Source organism: Notolepis coatsorum (assembly GCF_963971535.1).
Source record: "Notolepis coatsorum genome assembly, chromosome: 17".
NCBI lineage: Eukaryota > Metazoa > Chordata > Actinopteri > Aulopiformes > Paralepididae > Notolepis > Notolepis coatsorum.
Genome location: NC_140181.1, coordinates 54,523,536 through 54,541,673, shown reverse-complemented (window position 1 = coordinate 54,541,673; position 18,138 = coordinate 54,523,536). Strand labels below are relative to the sequence as shown.

Sequence of the window (18,138 nt, the reverse complement as noted above, 5' to 3'; positions counted from 1 at the left end):
AGAGTTGAAATAATTATTTTCGCTAGCAAGATCTCATTTGATTATTCATTCCATTGGCATTAAGCCTATTGCCAGCAGTTACATTTAAATAAATATAATCTGATTGATTGGGGTAATAAGGGACTTAAAATGTGCCTATAGATCAGGGGTGGCCAACCCGCGGCTCGCGAGCCGCATGCGGCTCTTTGCCCGTCAATGTGCGGCTCTTCCATCCATAAAAAAAAATAAAAAAAAATAAAAATAAAAATATATATATATATATATTTTTTTTTACTTTTTTTTTTTTATGTCACTCATTCCATAAGGACGTAGAATAAACATTTACAATTTTTTTTTAAATGGTCCATTTGCATGTTCTTGGTATCTGAATCTAGGGACATATATGGATCAGTGTCAGAAATAGTGTGTCTGTTACTAGGCTTGAGTAAATTGTAATGAACCAAAGGAGAATATCAATTCTATTTAAAAAAAAATTATCTTTGACTGTAAATAACACCATGCTAAAATTTACCAGACCTGAAAAATCTAAGCAAATGAATAAAGGGAAGATGATTAAACAGAAGGTTTTGTAGATACAGTACTGAATTCTGCCATCTTTTTTATAATGTAAATTTCTCCACCATTTTTCATCATATTGCAACACCGTTTTTTGCAAGACGTTCACAGAAAGGTAGAGAAACTAACTGCGTTCTGTTTTATGGCAATAACGTTCAGGTTTGTGGGAGATAATCCCAAAAAATAAGAGAAATTAAAAAGTAAATCCAGAAGTCAGATGATTGACAGGGGCTGGTGTGAGCTGGGTAGGGTAGTTTTTCGAAATTTGAAAGCCCTGAGTCTCTTCCTTCAAAAGACTACACTCACTTTTGGCTGTGCCACTTCCTCCTGTCAATATGCGCCGGTTTCCGACTCAATGTCCTGAGATACTTTTACACTTTTACTGTATATCTCGGGCTTAAGAGGTTAACCCTGTGAGGCCCAAATTAAAAAGAAATTAGCAACTTCAGAGGCCAGAGGGTGGGACATATAAACACATTTACTATCAAATAGCATTGTGAGGCTGAACAACAGGACCAATTGACTATACATGTGCTTAAAGGGGAACTATCTTATAAATGGCTTTTTTCAGTGTTTACCATTGTTTCTTAGCTATGTGGACTTATATTAATAGGATATATGTCTCTAATTCTCATATTGGCGAATTCTTCCAATTCTCCTCTCACAATATTCACCCTCACTGAACTGAGTCATCTGAAAATGTGCATATCTGTGATGTCAGAGATTTCTCAGCTGCATAATAATGTGGCAGTTGATGTGGCAGTTGGCACCAGGCCACACAGTGGTTGGAGCCCAGCCTCAAAACGGCTTAAGATCTTGAGGTAGAAAAATGCGGTTTTTAGTACTTGATTAGAAATACAAAACAATGCATTTTTTTTGAAAAAAACCTAGGTGTTCCATAGACTCACAGGAATTGTGTAAAAGTGCCCAAATAGTGAAAGAAATAGTAAAATAGTTCCCCTTTAACATTTTTTAAATAAACATTATTTTTTTAAATGGCTAAAAGTGATTTTGTAATTTTGCAACCGTGGGTCTCACAGGGTACTTTTAACCCTGTGAGGCCCAAATAAAAAAGACATTAGCAACTTCAGAGGCCAGAGGGTGAGACCTATAAACACATGAAGGGTGCCGTGACTGAAAAAAAAGGTTGAGAAACGCTGGTATATGGTGTGGCTCTTTGTGGTACCACAGTCATTTTTTTGTGGCTCTTAGTCTCTGACTGGTTGGCCACCCCTGCTATAGATTATGCATTTAACTTGTCTGCGAGGCTATTGAGCCGTACTGTATTGTACCCATTCTGCAATCTTGTTAATAAAGTTTTAAATCAATCACTCAATCAATGCCGTTAGAAAATCAGGATTTCCTGCGATCGACACCTGCTGTCTTTTCAACTGAAGCGGCCGCGCGCACTGATCCTGAGCATCAAGTCTGGTTCGAATGAACGAGACTGAATCCACCTTCGAGGAACAGGGAAATCCCGGATTCAAACATCTGGTTAATTGAATCTGGATAATGGGACTTTTGATCGACTTAGTTGAACCAGGTACGGGGAATAGGGCCCTGACCTGAAAAATCTAAGCAAATTAATAGATGGAAGATGATTAAACAGAAGGTTTTGTAGATACAGTACAGTACTGAATTCTGCCATTTTAATCGCCTGACAGCACTAGAAAAAACATAATAGATACTAGTAAAACTAGTAATACTAGTAATGTCATATACATACTCAGACTGCTCATACGGAGTACAGTAAATAAGTTTAAACTGGAGTAAATATATAATATATAGTACTACTGAGTAATAATTATAATCAGATGTATGTAAAGTGTTATAGTATTATTATGTACACAGTGATACAGGTATACAGACATTATGGTAGTAAGTCAGACTGGCCAGCGGTAACTAGTAGGTAAGGTATATATACAGATATAGATATAGTATATACAGGTATGTATTTATATATATATTAAGGCTGTCAATCGATTAAAATATTTAATCTTAATTGCATGATTGTCCATAGTTAACTCGTGATTAATCACAAATTAATCACATATTTTTTATCTGTTCTAAATCTACCTTAAAGGGGAACTATTTTACTATTTCTTCCACTATTTGGGCACTTTTACACAATTCCTGTAAGTCTATGGAACACCTCTGTATTTTTTTTTCTTTTCTTTTTTTTCATTGTTTTGTATTTCTAATCAAGTCCTCAAAAACAGCATTTTTCTACCTCAAGATCTCGAGCCGTTTTGAGCCTGGGCACCAACCACAATGGTAAACCACTGCCTCGCCTGAACATTATCATGCAGCGGTGTCTCTCTGACATCACAAATCAGCACATTTTCAGATGACTCAGTTCAGTGAGGGTGAATATTGTGAGAGGAGAATTGGAAGAATGCGCCAATATGAGAATTAGAGACATAGATCATAGATAGATAAGTTCACATAGCTAGGAAACAATGCTAAACACTCAAAAAGGCCATTTATAAGATAGTTCCCCTTTAAACTGATATTTTTCAAGTTTTAATACTCAACATGAGTCAACAAATGCAGCCATTTAACACAAGGATGACCCTCATGCATTGCAAATTTGCATCAAATTCAAAACAGAGTGATGCACAAAATTACTTAAAAGAAAATAATAATTTAAAACAATGAATAAAGTGTGCATGAAATAATAGGGGAAAGAAAACGTTAGGAACTTGTTACATTCACCCACACAATGTAATGGCTGTGGGTGTGTGTGTGTGTGTGTGTGGGTCACAAGCAGATAACAGGGACTCTTAAAGTTATCCATGAAACGAACAACCACTAGACTGCTTACGCAGATATTTTAGGAGAGGGGACAATTTTACAACACAAAACATCCTTTACAGGTGGAAGTCTCAAAGAGAGAAATTAAGAAAATTAATCAAGTCCAAAAAACAGGACTACTCTCGATAAAGAGGTATAGTATACAAGTAAATAAGCCACAAGGGCACCTCCTAATAACGGAGTTTATTACATGGCGTTTTCACATTCGCCGAAATGCTTGCTTGTGATTGGTCAACAGCCCCCCGACTGCGGTCATTATTTTTCGATAATGACCGCAGATTTTTCAATAATGACCGCAGAGCGCAGCTGTTGGCAATCAAGCCCACTGACACACACTGCTGCCGGCGATGACAGGGGGCGGAGCGCCGAGCGGAGCCCGAACACAGCGGAGCCAGAACAGAGCTGCTGCCCGCGCGATAATAATAATCACTTTATTTGGGCTGACAGAGCCACAGAACAACTGCGATTTGTCAAATGAATTAGGTATATTGTTAGTAAGTTAGCCATGTAATAAGCGGGATAATGTATAGCCTACTCGGTCATTGTCGCAAAATAATTGACCTTCACTCCGTTTAAAACACCTCGGCGCGGCGCCTCGGTATTTTAAACTCCGTGTCGGTCAATTATTTTGCGACAATGACCTCCTAGCCATACATTATCCCTTACGTATATTGAAAAAAGTAAAACAATAAACCTCCACTAAGGGAGTTTATGTATAGAATAAAGCGACTAAGCGAGTAGCCTAAACTAAGAATGACTACCATGAGAGCTAAACTCTGAATCAGAGATCAGACTAAACTTCAATATAATGAGCATGACCAAAAGAACAGCCAACACTAGGAAATGAATTAGCAGTTGACACTGCGAGATCCAAACTTAAATAGACTCAAGGCATGGCCATAGGCACAGCTGCACTGGATCAGGTGCAATCAAGCCCACACACCTGCCGACCCATGAGGCAATCAACCACAGGGACCAGGGATTGACAGCTATCCCTCACAGAAAGGTGAAATAAAGCAAAAATAGACAGCTGTCCCTCACAGAAAGATGAAATAAAGCAAAACCATGACACACAAGGGCTGAGGACTCACACCCCGCCCCCCCCCCCTCTCTCTCTCGCACGCACGCACACACACACACACACACACACACACACACACACACACACACACACACACACACACATGCAGTAGGCAGGTATAAAGTGAGTAGGCAACAGAATTCGTACAGTAATTAGCCGTCTCCACCTCCTCCTCTCTCTTTCTCTCGCACAACAGACCTTCCCAACAGCCTTCACGAGTTACACCTCGATCAAAATCAAATTCAGGCCATTGAGTTGGAGGACCTGAGGCAGTACGGGGAATTGTACAGGTAAGTAAAACTTGTGGATAATGGAAGATTCAAGAAAGGTTTTTCATATGGTTCGACCTCACACAAATGGTAAATGGTGTGCATTTATGTAACGCTTCTTCCAACAATTTACTGTAAAGCGTTTTACAAACCTATATGACTCACTCACTCACACACACACACACACACACACACACACACACACACACACACACACACACACACACACACACACACACACACACACACACACACACACACACTGGTCATTGGTTTTCCATCAGCAGCACTCATTCATTGATTCATTCATAGCAATAGTGTGTGTGTGTTTGTGTGTGTTTGTGTGTGTGTGTGTGTGTGTGTGTGTGTGTGTGTGTGTGTGTGTGTGTGTGTGTGTGTGTGTGTGTGTGTGTGTGTGTGTGTGTGTGTGTGTGTGTGTGTGTGTGTGTGTGTGTGTGTGTGTAAGGGGACTTTATGAGTTGTTGACATGTCTTTGCGCCGTTGTATTTCTTTACACATCGGTCTACATTTGTTGTCCTGATTATATGGCGAACAGAGTATTCCTGATCGGTATTTCCATTGGTTCCAGACTTGGCCTCGGCTACAACCACATCCGCCACATCGAGGATGGCAGCCTGTACTATGTCCAGAGTCTGCGTGAGCTTCACCTGGACAATAACCGTCTGTCCAGCGTCCCCACCGGCCTGCCTGACATGAAGTACCTGCAGGTGAGAAGAGAACACTGAGCCGACGGCCAAGGGGCCAAAACATTTATAGTAACACAAATCAGTCAATAGTCAATCGTTTTTTTTATTTTGATTATTATCGATTCTAATTCTAACATTTACAAATCTCAAAACTCAGTTACCTTCTCTACTGCATTGTATATATATATATATATATATATATATATATATATATATATATATATATATATATATATATATACTGTATATGTATATTGAACACTTTTGTTTTGTTTACACTTGCTTACGTACTTGACTTTCTATTTTATACTTATATTATACTTATTTTATACTATCTTTATTTGAGCTAGCACACTCTCAGGAGCAAAACAGAAAGAAGCATTTCAAAGTATTCTGTATTTCTGTATGACAACTAATAAAGAAACTTGAAGAAACTTGAAACTTGATGCAGTTGAATCGTCACATTAGGATCGATGCATTTCGATGCATCAATGCATCATTACACCCCTAACTGTATATCTCTATACAAATACACTGTATATCTCAGTATATACAAATACACTGTATATCTCAGTATATACAAATACACTGTATATCTCATTATATACAAATACACTGTATATCTCATTATATACAAATAAATACACTGTCTCTCATTATATACAAATACACTGTATGTCATTATATACAAATACACTGTATGTCATTATACAAATACACTATCTCATTATATACAAATACACTGTATGTCATTATATACAAATACACTGTATGTCATTATACAAATACACTATCTCATTATATACAAATACACTGTATATCTCAGTATATACAAATACATTGTATATCGCATTATATACAAATACACTATCTCATTATATACAAATACACTGTATCATCATTATATACAAATACACTATCTCATTATATACAAATACACTGTATATCTCAGTATATACAAATACACTGTATATCTCATTATATACAAATACACTGTATATCTCAGTATATACAAATACATGTATATTATACAAATACACTGTATATCTCAGTATATACAAATACACTGTATATCGCATTATATACAAATACACTATCTCATTATATACAAATACACTATCTCATTATATACAAATACACTGTATCTCAGTATACAAATACACTGTATATCTCATTATATACATATACACTATCTCATTATATACAAATACACTGTATATCTCAGTATATACAAATACACTATCTCTTTATATACAAATCCACTATCTCACTATATACAAATACACTGTATATCTCATTATAGACAAATACACTGTATATCTCATTATATACACACTATCTCATTATATACAAATACACTATCTCATTATATACAAATACACTGTATGTTATTATATATACAAATACATGTATATCTCATTATATACAAATACACTGTATATCTCAGTATATACAAATACATGTATATCTCATTATATACAAATACACTGTATATCTAATTTTGAGAAAGTGTTTTGCATGTTTCTCTCTTGCCGTCGCCAGGTGGTCTACCTGCACTCTAACAACATCAGCAAGGTGGACGTGAACGCCTTCTGCCCACTGGGCTTCAGCATGAAGAGGACTTTCTACAACGGCATCAGCCTCTTCGACAACCCAATCAAGTACTGGGAGGTGGAGCCTGCCGCGTTCCGCTGTGTCAGCGACAGAATGGCAGTACAGTTTGGCAACTATAAGAAGTAGAGCCCTATCTATGGGTTAGAGACTGTGGGGTAAAATAACCCTGTTGTTGGTCATATTAATAATAATAATAATAATAATAATAATAATAATAATAATAATAATAATAATAATAATAATAATAATAATAATAATAATAATAATAATAATAATAATAATAATAATAATAATAATGATAACAACAACAACAACAATAATAATAATACAGTAATAATGATGATGATAATAATAATAATAATAATAATAATAATAATAATAATAATAATAATAATAATAATAATAATAATAATAATAATAATAATAATAATAATAATGTATTTGAAAATGTAGGAACTGAGATTTGTTTGAGCAGAACAGAGCCAGCTTAGCCATAATGTTAGATAACAAACTACAGCTTCCACACATAGAAAGAATGACAGTTTATATGATGTTGAACTGGTTGTTGTTTTAGTTTTTAGTTTGTTTTTTCCTCTTTTTTTTTCTTTCTTCTTTTGGTATAATAGGCAACTGGTGGTCCGATTCATCTTGATATTTTTATTTTGTCTCGCCACCTTCTTTTCTTTTCTTTTGTAAATTGTTTTAATGTAAACAGCCGTGACTAGATCACGCAAATTCCATTCACAACTCTTAATAAACTTTGCTGAACTTTGTGTTTGTTACTTATTCATGTAGGAGTGTGTTGGAGGATATGTTCTGTAAGATGGTGAGGGGCTGTTTCAAGCATTACACTTTCAGTGCCACGGACGACATATCTCATTTTATTAGCCCCCCCACTGAGTGCCGATGATGACAAATATAATTTTATTGTTTTATTAGCGATCTGAAATCATATTTCATCAACCGAGTCTCCCGTTGGTACAGCAGCCCCTACAGGAGCTCAGAATGGAAAAAAGCGCCCCCTATCGTCTATCCCTGTGTAACTGCAGGTCAGTCGCTTAGACTCAGCCTGGAATATATATTCACAGCAGCCAATAATCAATCAATAAGCGTGATCGATATTTGGAATGGCGATCAGGAATTGGAATGATCTTTTTGGAGAACATCTGATCTGAGGTAAGGAATCTATTTGACCAGTCTTGGGATAATGAGAGTTGTATTCGCTGAGATCTCTTTGCCCTATGTGTGATGTGTCTGTGTGCGCGATCGCTGATGAGGAAATAAGAGAATCGATTTTTCAGATCGCCTCTATAGCGTGCATACGTACACATATACTATCGATAATCTAGCGTTTATTTGAAAACGATTCATAAATAGGCAGAAAAATGACAACGTTTTTGTGTATTCTAGAATATTCCAGTAAATGTCTTTTATCATGGAATCTTTATATTTTCCTTGAAAACGAGGGCTTTTCAAAATGCTATAAAACGAAAATGAACCGATAAAAAAACAATCCGCTTCGACAATGTTGACTGGAAAACGAGTCATTGATAAGCGATGGGCAGATTAGACACATGGCCATAATTTAAAACATAGATTAGGCGTTTTTAATGCTAACATTGAAGTGGGTCGCGGCATTCAAGGAGGTTCCGGGGCACCGAGCTCCGGCACGGAAAGTGTACATTAGTTGACTGTATGAGTTGTCAGGTGTTATTGTAAAAATGTTCAGGATGTGTCCTGTCTAGTGTACATGTCCATTTGTGTTTTTGTGCCTTTTATGTTCCATGTATGGACCACAATGGAAACAAGCCTTGGCTTTATTGTGTTTTATCCAATGTTTGTCCTACGATTGTGTCAAAATAAAGTATTCAATAAAAAAAAATACCCATTCTGCAATCTGTTAAATAAAGTTTTCATTCATTCATTCATGCAATGGCCAATTTGGCCATTTTCGTTTTCGTTTTTGAGGACTGCATACTTTTTTGCAAACCAAAACAACATACGTTATAATTATAGCACATGCATGAGCCTGGGCTCTTTTGAAAGATGACATTCTGAAGTTTCTGATTCCAGAAAAGAAATTCACTTTTAGTGCTAACGTAACATAGGTCTGAACTTGAGTTGTAGAAAAACGTGTTACTCAAGTTTTTCTGTAGTAGTTAGTAGTCCAGAGGTAGTATTTCCCCAGAAGGTGGTATGGCTTACAAATCCATACGGCCCAATGGCCTGAAGCCTTATGTAGTACATGTCCTACAGTACATTTCATAAAGATCCATTCAGAAATGAGTGATTAGGAGTGATTCTGGTAAACTGTGTACAAAAGAAAAACTGAGTTTTCTCATAGACTTCAATTCATTCTGCTGTTTTTCTCTTCCTGTTTTCGCTTGTTTATTTTTTATTTTTTTTTAGATTTATATATCCCCACATGGGTTATCATTGGAAAGCCACTCTCATTGGCTACAAAAATCCACAATCATTTTCGAGATCGGATCTAGATTGACGGAACTAAATACCGGCATGTAACTCGAGAACCGCTGAACGGATTTTGACGGATTTTGACGCTATCGACAGGCAACAAATAAGCCTTCAATTTCTTTTTTTTTATCTACTTTTTTTCTCCTTTTTTCTGTGATTTTTCTCCCCATCCCAATTGACCTCTCGTGCCAATTCTCCCTCCCCTGTCCTGATCGTTGCTCGCATATGCCCCCCACTGGCCGGTTGTAGGGAGGATAGAAGCCTTGCATCACATGTCCCCTCCGATACATGTGGAGGCAGCCTGTCACATCTTTTCACCTGCCAGCACGGACTCTCATTTGGCGAGGAGTAACGTGTGGGAGGCTCACACTGCCCCCGCCATTTTCCTGACTTTGCTGTGCAGGCGCCCCAACCGACCTGTAAAAGTCGCTGTTCACAACGACCAGACTACCACCCTTCAACTTCCCACCCGCCAATTGAGTTAGTATGACGGCCGGCCCAAGCCGGAGGCAACGCCGACAGCCGGATTCGAACCCGGTGTCTCTTGCGTTGGTGACAAGCGCAATGTCCGCTGCGCCACCCAGCCACCACATTCCAGTTTTCTTTAGTCATCAAGACATAATGGAAATGAAAGTGTGAGCTGCCAGTAATTCCTTTAACATACTGGCCAATCAGGTGTCTTTCACTCTGTGTGGCCTGAAAGAATTCACAGTAGTCCAAACCAGATTTTCATGCAACACACCCTAAAGGCGGGCCACCTGAGACAACAACACAGAGACACTGAAACGCACCAGTAGTCTACACAATGGACTACCAAGAACAGGTAAGAATAAAGAATGTAACAACCGATGCTGAATTCCGCTTTAATTAACTTGCATAGAAAATACAATTATGTTTTGTGTGTGATAGTAGCCAGTCTAAGATTGTATGTGAGAGCAGGTGTTTGACTGAGGTTTTAAACCTGTAGGGTAGTAGTGGAATCTAAGCAGAAGTAATTTGCTCAGTACAGTATGGTTTAAACAGTATTGTATACCTTCAGCTCATTGAATGACAACATTAAATGCAGAATGTGCATGTGTGCACCGATATCAACATCAGCCATGGCAATGTAAGATTGATGTCAATGTGATGTCAACAAAATAATGGATTTCCTTCTTAAATTGTGACATTGCCCACATGCACTATAAAGGAGCATGTGCAATGCGGCTGGACCTGCTTTGGAACAGGAACTGTACCCTAAAAATAACGTGTTCTGTTTAAACAGGGTGGAGATTTGACTGCCCTGCAGGATTCTTTTGTCGTTATCATTAACTCTAATGTATGTTTTCATAATGACTGCAGGTTGAAGAAATTGTGTCCACCGCCAAGTTTGGGGACTTGATACAGTTTGCCTACCCCGTTGGGTATTCCCACTGGGGAGTGTATGACGGAGATGGATATGTCATCCATTTCGCAGTAGCAGGTGAGACATGACGTGACATAGGCATAGGTAGTACATGAGATGGATGACCATTAAAAGGGCCCTTCATCGATAAGCAATCCTGATTTTGCTCATGTACAGGATTAGGGAGTAATGTAATGTTTAAAAGGGTACAGTAGGCCTATTCTCATAATACAATGGTAACTGTAAAAGGTTATAGTTATTGTAAAATGTTTTTAACTGATTACAGTTACCAAGTGTTTGTAATTTAATCACTGTAATCCAGTTACATGTGTAACGGATGGCACCGCGAAGCGCAGTCACGATGGACTTCAGATGTTGTGACTGGGGCGAGTAGCGGTGCTATGAGTTAAACTCACTCTCATCCTCAAAAGACAGACATGTTACAAAGCAGTGAATTCACCTCTTGGTATAGTGGTCTGTGCTGTCGACCTGTGGCGCGGCAGACCACGGGTTCGAAACTCCCTCGGGGCATCGAAATTTAAGGTGACAATGTCACAACCGTTACACATGTACAGTAATTGGTTACTGCCCAACATTGGGTTTTGTTCTTAAAGCATGCAAATATACAGAACAAGCAGCATACCAAATTTTTGGGAGATATTTTCAGCAGAGATGTCTGCGGTCACTCCAGTACAATGGAGCTGAATGGTTTGTAAAGAAAATACTCATAAAAAATGTAAAACTCAAAAGCAATGCCTCTAATAGTGTATGGCTGGTGTAGTTCGGTAGAAAATAGTTCCTACATGAAACTGCTCACAACAAGGTTTGTTTGTTTGTTTGTTTGTTTGTTTGTTTGTTTGTTTGTTTGTTTGTTTATTAACACAGTTAAACAGAAGTAAAAACAATACATAATAAGTTATAACGATTGTGAAGGAGAAGTTAGAAGCCTAGAGGCTTATCAAGAACGTCCCCTGTTTTATAACATCAAACAAACAAAAATATGCATATTATAAAATACCAGAATACATTAAAAGATTCGTGTTAATACAAACATACATACACACGGTACATACATGCATATACTGTGTACATAATAATATATAACAACCCACCCACCTGCCTACAAACCTACCCACCCACATAACCAAATACATACCTACATGTATGACCTGTTATCTATCTACTACTTTTGGATGAGAATTTTTTTGTAGTTTGCTTTAAAAATAAGCAGAGATGGAGATTTCCTCAGCATAGGATCAGCTGCATTCCAAAGATTGGACCCTCTATACCTCACTGAGAACTGCCTAAGTGAAGTACCACAATAAGGTATATGCAGGTCCCTGGACTGACGTGTAGCATATGAATGAACATCTGAATTAAAAGAAAAAAAACTATTAAAACCATTTGGTAGATTGCGATCATGAATGCATTTGTACACAAATATACATATCTGTAAAGAATTAACCTCAGACACAGTCAGAATGTTTAATTTCTTGAAAAGAGGAGCAGATGGTTCAAATCGATCCGAGAGGGTTGCCAGTCTAACAAATCTTTTTTGAAGTAAAATAATTTTTTGAAGATGAGACGGATGAGTGCTAGCCCAAATTATGTTACAATACGATATGTAAGGAAAGATAAGACTATAATACAGGATTAAAAAACAACTTCTATTTATCAATGAACACACCTTCCTAATTATACCTACTGACTTCATTGCTTTTTTACAAACATGATCAATGTGTTTTTTCCAATTGAGTTTATCATCAACTAGGATCCCTAAAAAGCTGAATGGTTTGTAAAGAAAATACTCATAAAAAATGTAAAACTCAAAAGCAAAAAAAGCAATGCCTCTAATAGTGTATGGCTGGTGTAGTTCGGTAGAAAATAGTTCCTACATGAAACTGCTCACAACAAGGTCAGATAACTCTGCCCCTTATTGGGTTGGCTCATCTGGACAGAGCCGAACCAAAGCTTACTGTACAATAACAGCAGCAGCAAGCCAGTACGGCAAAGTGTACACAGCAAGTCGAGTGTGTGATTAGATTAGATTAAAATGTATTGTTATTTATTATACAACACAAGTACAGTACAACTATAGTGCAAATGTAACAGTAAAGTGCAATAGTAATATACAATGCAGGTGATTAGACTGGGTATAAAATATAAAATAAAAACAGAGGGTAACACAGTCTAAACTCACACAAGTTGGAGAACTATCTGTCTCTCTCTCGCTCACACACACACACAAAGGGAGCCGCATGTGATTGGTGGAGGCGGGACCCTTACAAAAAACGAAAAAATCCATCAGAATCAGTGTTGTTGCTAATCATTGACTATGCTAGCCAAATTTTTTAACAATAATTTGTGATGCCATCACAAACACTGGCATTTAAAGGGTACAGCTTCTAAAATGCCTGCACCAGAATGCAAGAAATTAAGTCTTTGTAACTATTATGTTCCTGGTGGGGGACCCCCAGACCCCCCACTTAAAAAGTGGCCTGACTGGGGCTATATTTCGCACTATATTTCCTGGCCTGAATGATTTACCCAGTCCGGCCCTGGTTAAAAGCCTCCAATGCTTATTAGTGCATTACATTTAGTCATTTAGCTGACCCTTTTATCCAAAGCGACTTACAAGTTCCCCCAGATTGATACATAATAGGGAGTTAATAATAATAATAATAATAATAATAATAATAATAATAATAATAATAATAATAATAATAATAATAATAATAATAATAATAATAATAATAATAATAATAATAATAATAATAATAATAATAATAATAATAATAATAATAATAATAATAATAATAATAATAATAATAATAATAATAATAATAATAATAATAATAATAATAATAAAAAAAAAAAAAAAAAAAAAAAAAAAATAATAATAATAATAATAATAATAATAATAATAATAATAATAATAATAATAATAATAATAATAATAATAATAATAATAATAATAATAATAATAATAATAATAATAATAATAATAACTTGGTTTTGTATAGCACCTTTTATAAAACCCAAGGTCACTTTACATAGGGCGAAAAACAACAATAACAAACATGGTAGACAGACACACAACATTCAATGAGGTAGTTAGGGGTCAAAGGCCATGTTGAAGGGGTGAGTTTTGAGTTTTTTGAAGGAGTCTAGAGTTGGGGCATTGCTGAGTTCTGCAGGGAGGGAGTTCCAGAGGGTGGGAGCTGCCACACTGAAAGTGTTCGGGGAATGGAGAGATGACCAGTGTCCGAGGATCACAGGGACCGTGACTGAGTGTGGGGGTGGAGGAGGTCAGTGAGGTACTGAGGTGCCAGGCTATGGAGGGACTTGTAAGTGATCAGAAGGGTTTTGTAGGTGATGCAGGATTTGATGGGGAGCCAGTGAAGGTGGATGAGGGTGGGGATGATGTGCTGCCAGGGTTTGGTGCGGGTGAGAACCCTGGCAGCTGAGTTTTGAACATACTGGAGCCTGGCCTTGGGTGCCACAACCATGAGCTCAGTTTTATTGTTGTTTAGTTTGAGGAGGTTAGATGACATCCAGGTTTTTATTTCATAGAGGCAGTTGACAAGGGAGTAGGAGTGGAACCTGAGGCCGTGGCGGCAGATGATCTGACCGAGGGGGCGCATGTAGATGGTGAACAGGATTGGGACAAGTACAGAACCTTGGAGGCTTGGTTGACTGATAAGACTTTTTCTAAGACTTTTTCTAAGGGACTCCCACCTGTTTTTTGTTTGTTCAGAGTTCCACAGCTGTCTATACTGTAGAATGGGAGAAAACAGAGGAGAGAGTGAAAGCTATGATCAGAATAGTCATTCATTCTTTCATTGTGCTAACTTTGAGTGAATAAAGTACTTGGAGAATGTATTTCCCATTTTGCTGGGGGACCCCCTGGTACCCCTCAAGGACCTGTGGGGGTCCCTGTACCACACTTTGAGAATTGTGTGTCCTGTCAGAACTTGCAATGCCTATAAAGATTGGAAAATCAGGGGCGGCTGGGTGGCGCAGCGGACTAAGCACTCGTCACCAACGCGAGAGACACTGGTATCGAATCCGGCTGTCAGCGTTGCCTCCGGCTTGGCCGGCCGTCATACTGGCTCAATTGGCAGAGTCAGCGGGAGGGAAGCCGGTGGGGTGGTATTCTGGTCGTTGTAAACAGCGACTCCTACAGGTTGGTCAGGGCGCCTGCACAGCGAGGAAGGGAGATGGTGAGGGTAGTGTGAGCCTCCCACACGTTACACCTCACCAATGAGAGTCCGCGCTGGCAGGTGAAAAGAAGTGGCTGGCTGACTCCGCATGTATCGGAGGGGACATGTGATAGTATCTATCAACCCTCCCTAGACCGACCAGTGGGGGGCACATGCGAGCAACGACCAGGAAGGGGAGGGGGAAATTGGCACGACTAAATTGAGATGGGAGAAAAACACAGAAAAACAGGAGGAGCAAAAGTGGATAAAAAAAACATATTTTTAGGTCATATAGTGAAACAGTCTCCTGTATCCTCCCTTTAGATGAAAGCCAGCTGATGAATATTGTCCGCACCACCATGCAGAAAGTCGCACCTGTATGTGGGGACCTACTTCTCGGGGTGACCAAGATACGCAGGATGCCAGTTACTGAGGTGACCGTGCCGAAAGGAGCCAATGTCTTGATCGCTAACAGCGGCCATGCCTGCCAGCCGTCCTCAGAAGGAGCCATGAAGGAGCGTCGGGATGCCCTCCTTGATGAGGAATTTGCATATCAAATGTTCACCTTTAACTGCGAACACTTTGCCACATTTGTACGATATGGAAAGGCTCTGTGTAACCAGGTATATGTTCAATGCGGCATTCAGTTTGACATTGAGATACAGTAGACACTGCCCAACTCCTGGCCCACTGGTCAACCCCCCCCCCCCCCCCCCCAGTTTTTGTTTTCTTTATTTATGAGTAATTATTCTATATTTGTTCCTATATAATGCTGTTTTTAATTTTTTTATAATATTTTCTTTTACAATATAATAATATCATTCTGATAATTCACATAAAAAAGGATAAGCACCTCTGACTGAGGTTTAAATGGTTCTTCTTCAGTTGTTAATAGAACCACAGGCAACACAAAGAATCAAAAGCCAAATGAAATTATATTAATAAATTAATTATTTTTTTTGACATTAACTCAATGGACGCCAAGGGGGCGCTGTTTACCTTCTGCTTAGAACGCCATCGCTGTAATGCAATGGGGAGAATGCCGTGTTTGCGAGTGCTAAAACTATATGAAATATTATAGCTATGGATCTAATAAACACGTCGATTGTCAGTGAGTTTCTTCCAGTCAACATGCAAAAAACAGATAATTTTTTCATACATACATTTCCGTTTTATACCGTGATGAATATGAGTATAATTCCAGAGCGATTCTGTCTAATCTCAAGAAACTCGAGCAAACCGCGTGATCGTTACAAAAGAAACATCGGATTAACCCAAGATTGGTAACATATAGTCCTTACCTCACATCTGATGTACTACAAAAAGATTAATCCAATTCCTGATCGCCATTCCAAATATTGATTGCGTTTATTGATCCAACGTTTCTCCACCAAAACGTATAATCCACGCTGCTCCCTCCCCAGTCCATGTGTTATTATAACGATACTGCATGCCCGAGAAGGAAAACCTGGACCGGACTACTTAGATCAGCGTACAGCCCAAGGGGGAGGGATTTCAATGATGTGCAATACCGGCCGGAAGGCGTTAGGCGGCGGTATTGGCCTTTTGCAAGCTCAGACCCATTCCCAATGATAACATCAGGCTGGATGGATGAAAAATGAATGGATATAGCGAATAAAAGAAATAACGATTAAAACCAGACTTTTCTCGTGATTGGCGCCCCGCGCATGGCGAGTTAACCTGACTTTTCTCGTGAATGGCGCCCAATGAGTTAAGAGAACCCACTTCCATGATTATTCATGAACAACAGTGAAATAAAATGTTATCTTCAGCTTAATATCCTGAAATGCCAAATTAATATATTTTGTTTTCTTATCCAATTTAGATTCCTTGGAAATCAAAGAATGAAGAGTGTGAGATGGCAACGGACAAATTTGAAGAGACTGTTTACAACAAAACCATGCGTAAAGCGCTATTCAGCTGAGCCCAGAACAACTTGAAACTCTGTTGCAACTGTATTATCAAATGGACTGGTTTTCTTTTTTATTCTGATTTTGTGCCAGAGACGTTTTTCAAGAAATTGCTTTACAAAATGCTTTTAGTAGGTTAATATGAAAAAATAAATTGGACTGCCCATGTATTTGCAGTGAAGTGAATCTAAATCACTTGGAGTGTGAATGTGATCTATATCACAAGAAACTACTCAACCTATACTGTTAACTATGAATGAACACAACACTGTCACCTCATCTGTTAAGCTGTAGCCCTATTTTCAGAGATTTTGCCTAAAAGTACATGCCTAATTGCTGCGCTATAGATACTTCGCTCACTCAGCTCATTCAGCACCTTCTTGAGATCAAGTGTACAAAAAAATCTAAGCAAATGAATAAAGGGAAGATGATTAAACAGAAGGATTTGTAGATACAGTAATAAATTATAATCCATTTTAATTATAAATTCATATTTGACCTTGAACTTGACCTTGACCTTATTATTGCCAAATCATACATCTATGGATAGGGAAAAGGCTCCTCTTTCCAATGGCAGTGTTACATCTGGATTTAGTCATTTCCTCACGTTTTTATGATAAAAGAGATATAATTTGCATTTTTCCGATACATTCTTATTTTCGGTAAATCTTATAAAACATCGGTAAAAATTAAAATATACACTTTGACTGCTGTTTTGATAGGGTTGAGATCTTTACTCTTGGATACACACAACATTAACCTCTTAACATCACATGTGGGCCCTTTTGAGGACGATTCGCAACGCGCCACTTTGCCGACCTTTAGCGGCTCGGGTGTGTATTCATTTTAATACAATATATGAATGGATTTACAGCCCTATTTGTTGCCTGTTGATTGCCCTTTCAGGTGACAAAATCCGTTCAGCGGTTCTTGAGTTACATGCCGATATGTGAGGCGTGCGCCAAAGTACACATTACCACCCCAGACTCCCGGGGCTCCATCAATCATTTGGCAATCTCGAAAATCTTTGGACATGGTTGTAGCCAATGAGTGTGGCTTTCCAATGATACCCCACATGGGGATCTAATACGGTCTATATTGATCGA

General features: G+C 38.2%; 2 protein-coding genes across 3 annotated transcripts in view; both read left to right on the top strand.

Annotated features, from left to right (window-relative positions):
- bgna (biglycan a) overlaps positions 1–8,964 on the top strand; it is a 34,233-nt gene extending 25,269 nt beyond the window's left edge. For both annotated transcript variants that reach the window (XM_084334023.1, XM_084334022.1), the window contains exons 6-8: positions 4,647–4,740; positions 5,309–5,447; positions 6,969–8,964. In XM_084334023.1, the coding sequence (XP_084190149.1) occupies positions 4,647–4,740; positions 5,309–5,447; positions 6,969–7,166 (431 nt within the window). In that variant the 3' untranslated portion in view covers positions 7,167–8,964. The remainder of the gene's footprint in view (positions 1–4,646; positions 4,741–5,308; positions 5,448–6,968) is intronic.
- A 1,282-nt stretch (positions 8,965–10,246) lies between these two features.
- LOC311244504 (phospholipase A and acyltransferase 2) lies at positions 10,247–17,537 on the top strand. Its single transcript, XM_084334050.1, has 4 exons — positions 10,247–10,338; positions 10,857–10,977; positions 15,426–15,724; positions 16,948–17,537. The coding sequence occupies exons 1-4, from the start codon at positions 10,321–10,323 to the stop codon at positions 17,044–17,046; spliced, it is 537 nt and encodes a 178-aa protein (XP_084190176.1). The 5' UTR covers positions 10,247–10,320; the 3' UTR covers positions 17,047–17,537.
- The last annotated feature ends 601 nt before the right edge of the window (positions 17,538–18,138 follow it).

Bases quoted from the DNA above. Each gene is read 5' to 3' on its own strand.
- LOC311244504 (XM_084334050.1), top strand. The intron at 10,978-15,425 runs GTGAGACATGAC...TCCTCCCTTTAG, and splicing joins CATCCATTTCGCAGTAGCAG to ATGAAAGCCAGCTGATGAAT. The intron at 15,725-16,947 runs GTATATGTTCAA...TATCCAATTTAG, and splicing joins GAAAGGCTCTGTGTAACCAG to ATTCCTTGGAAATCAAAGAA.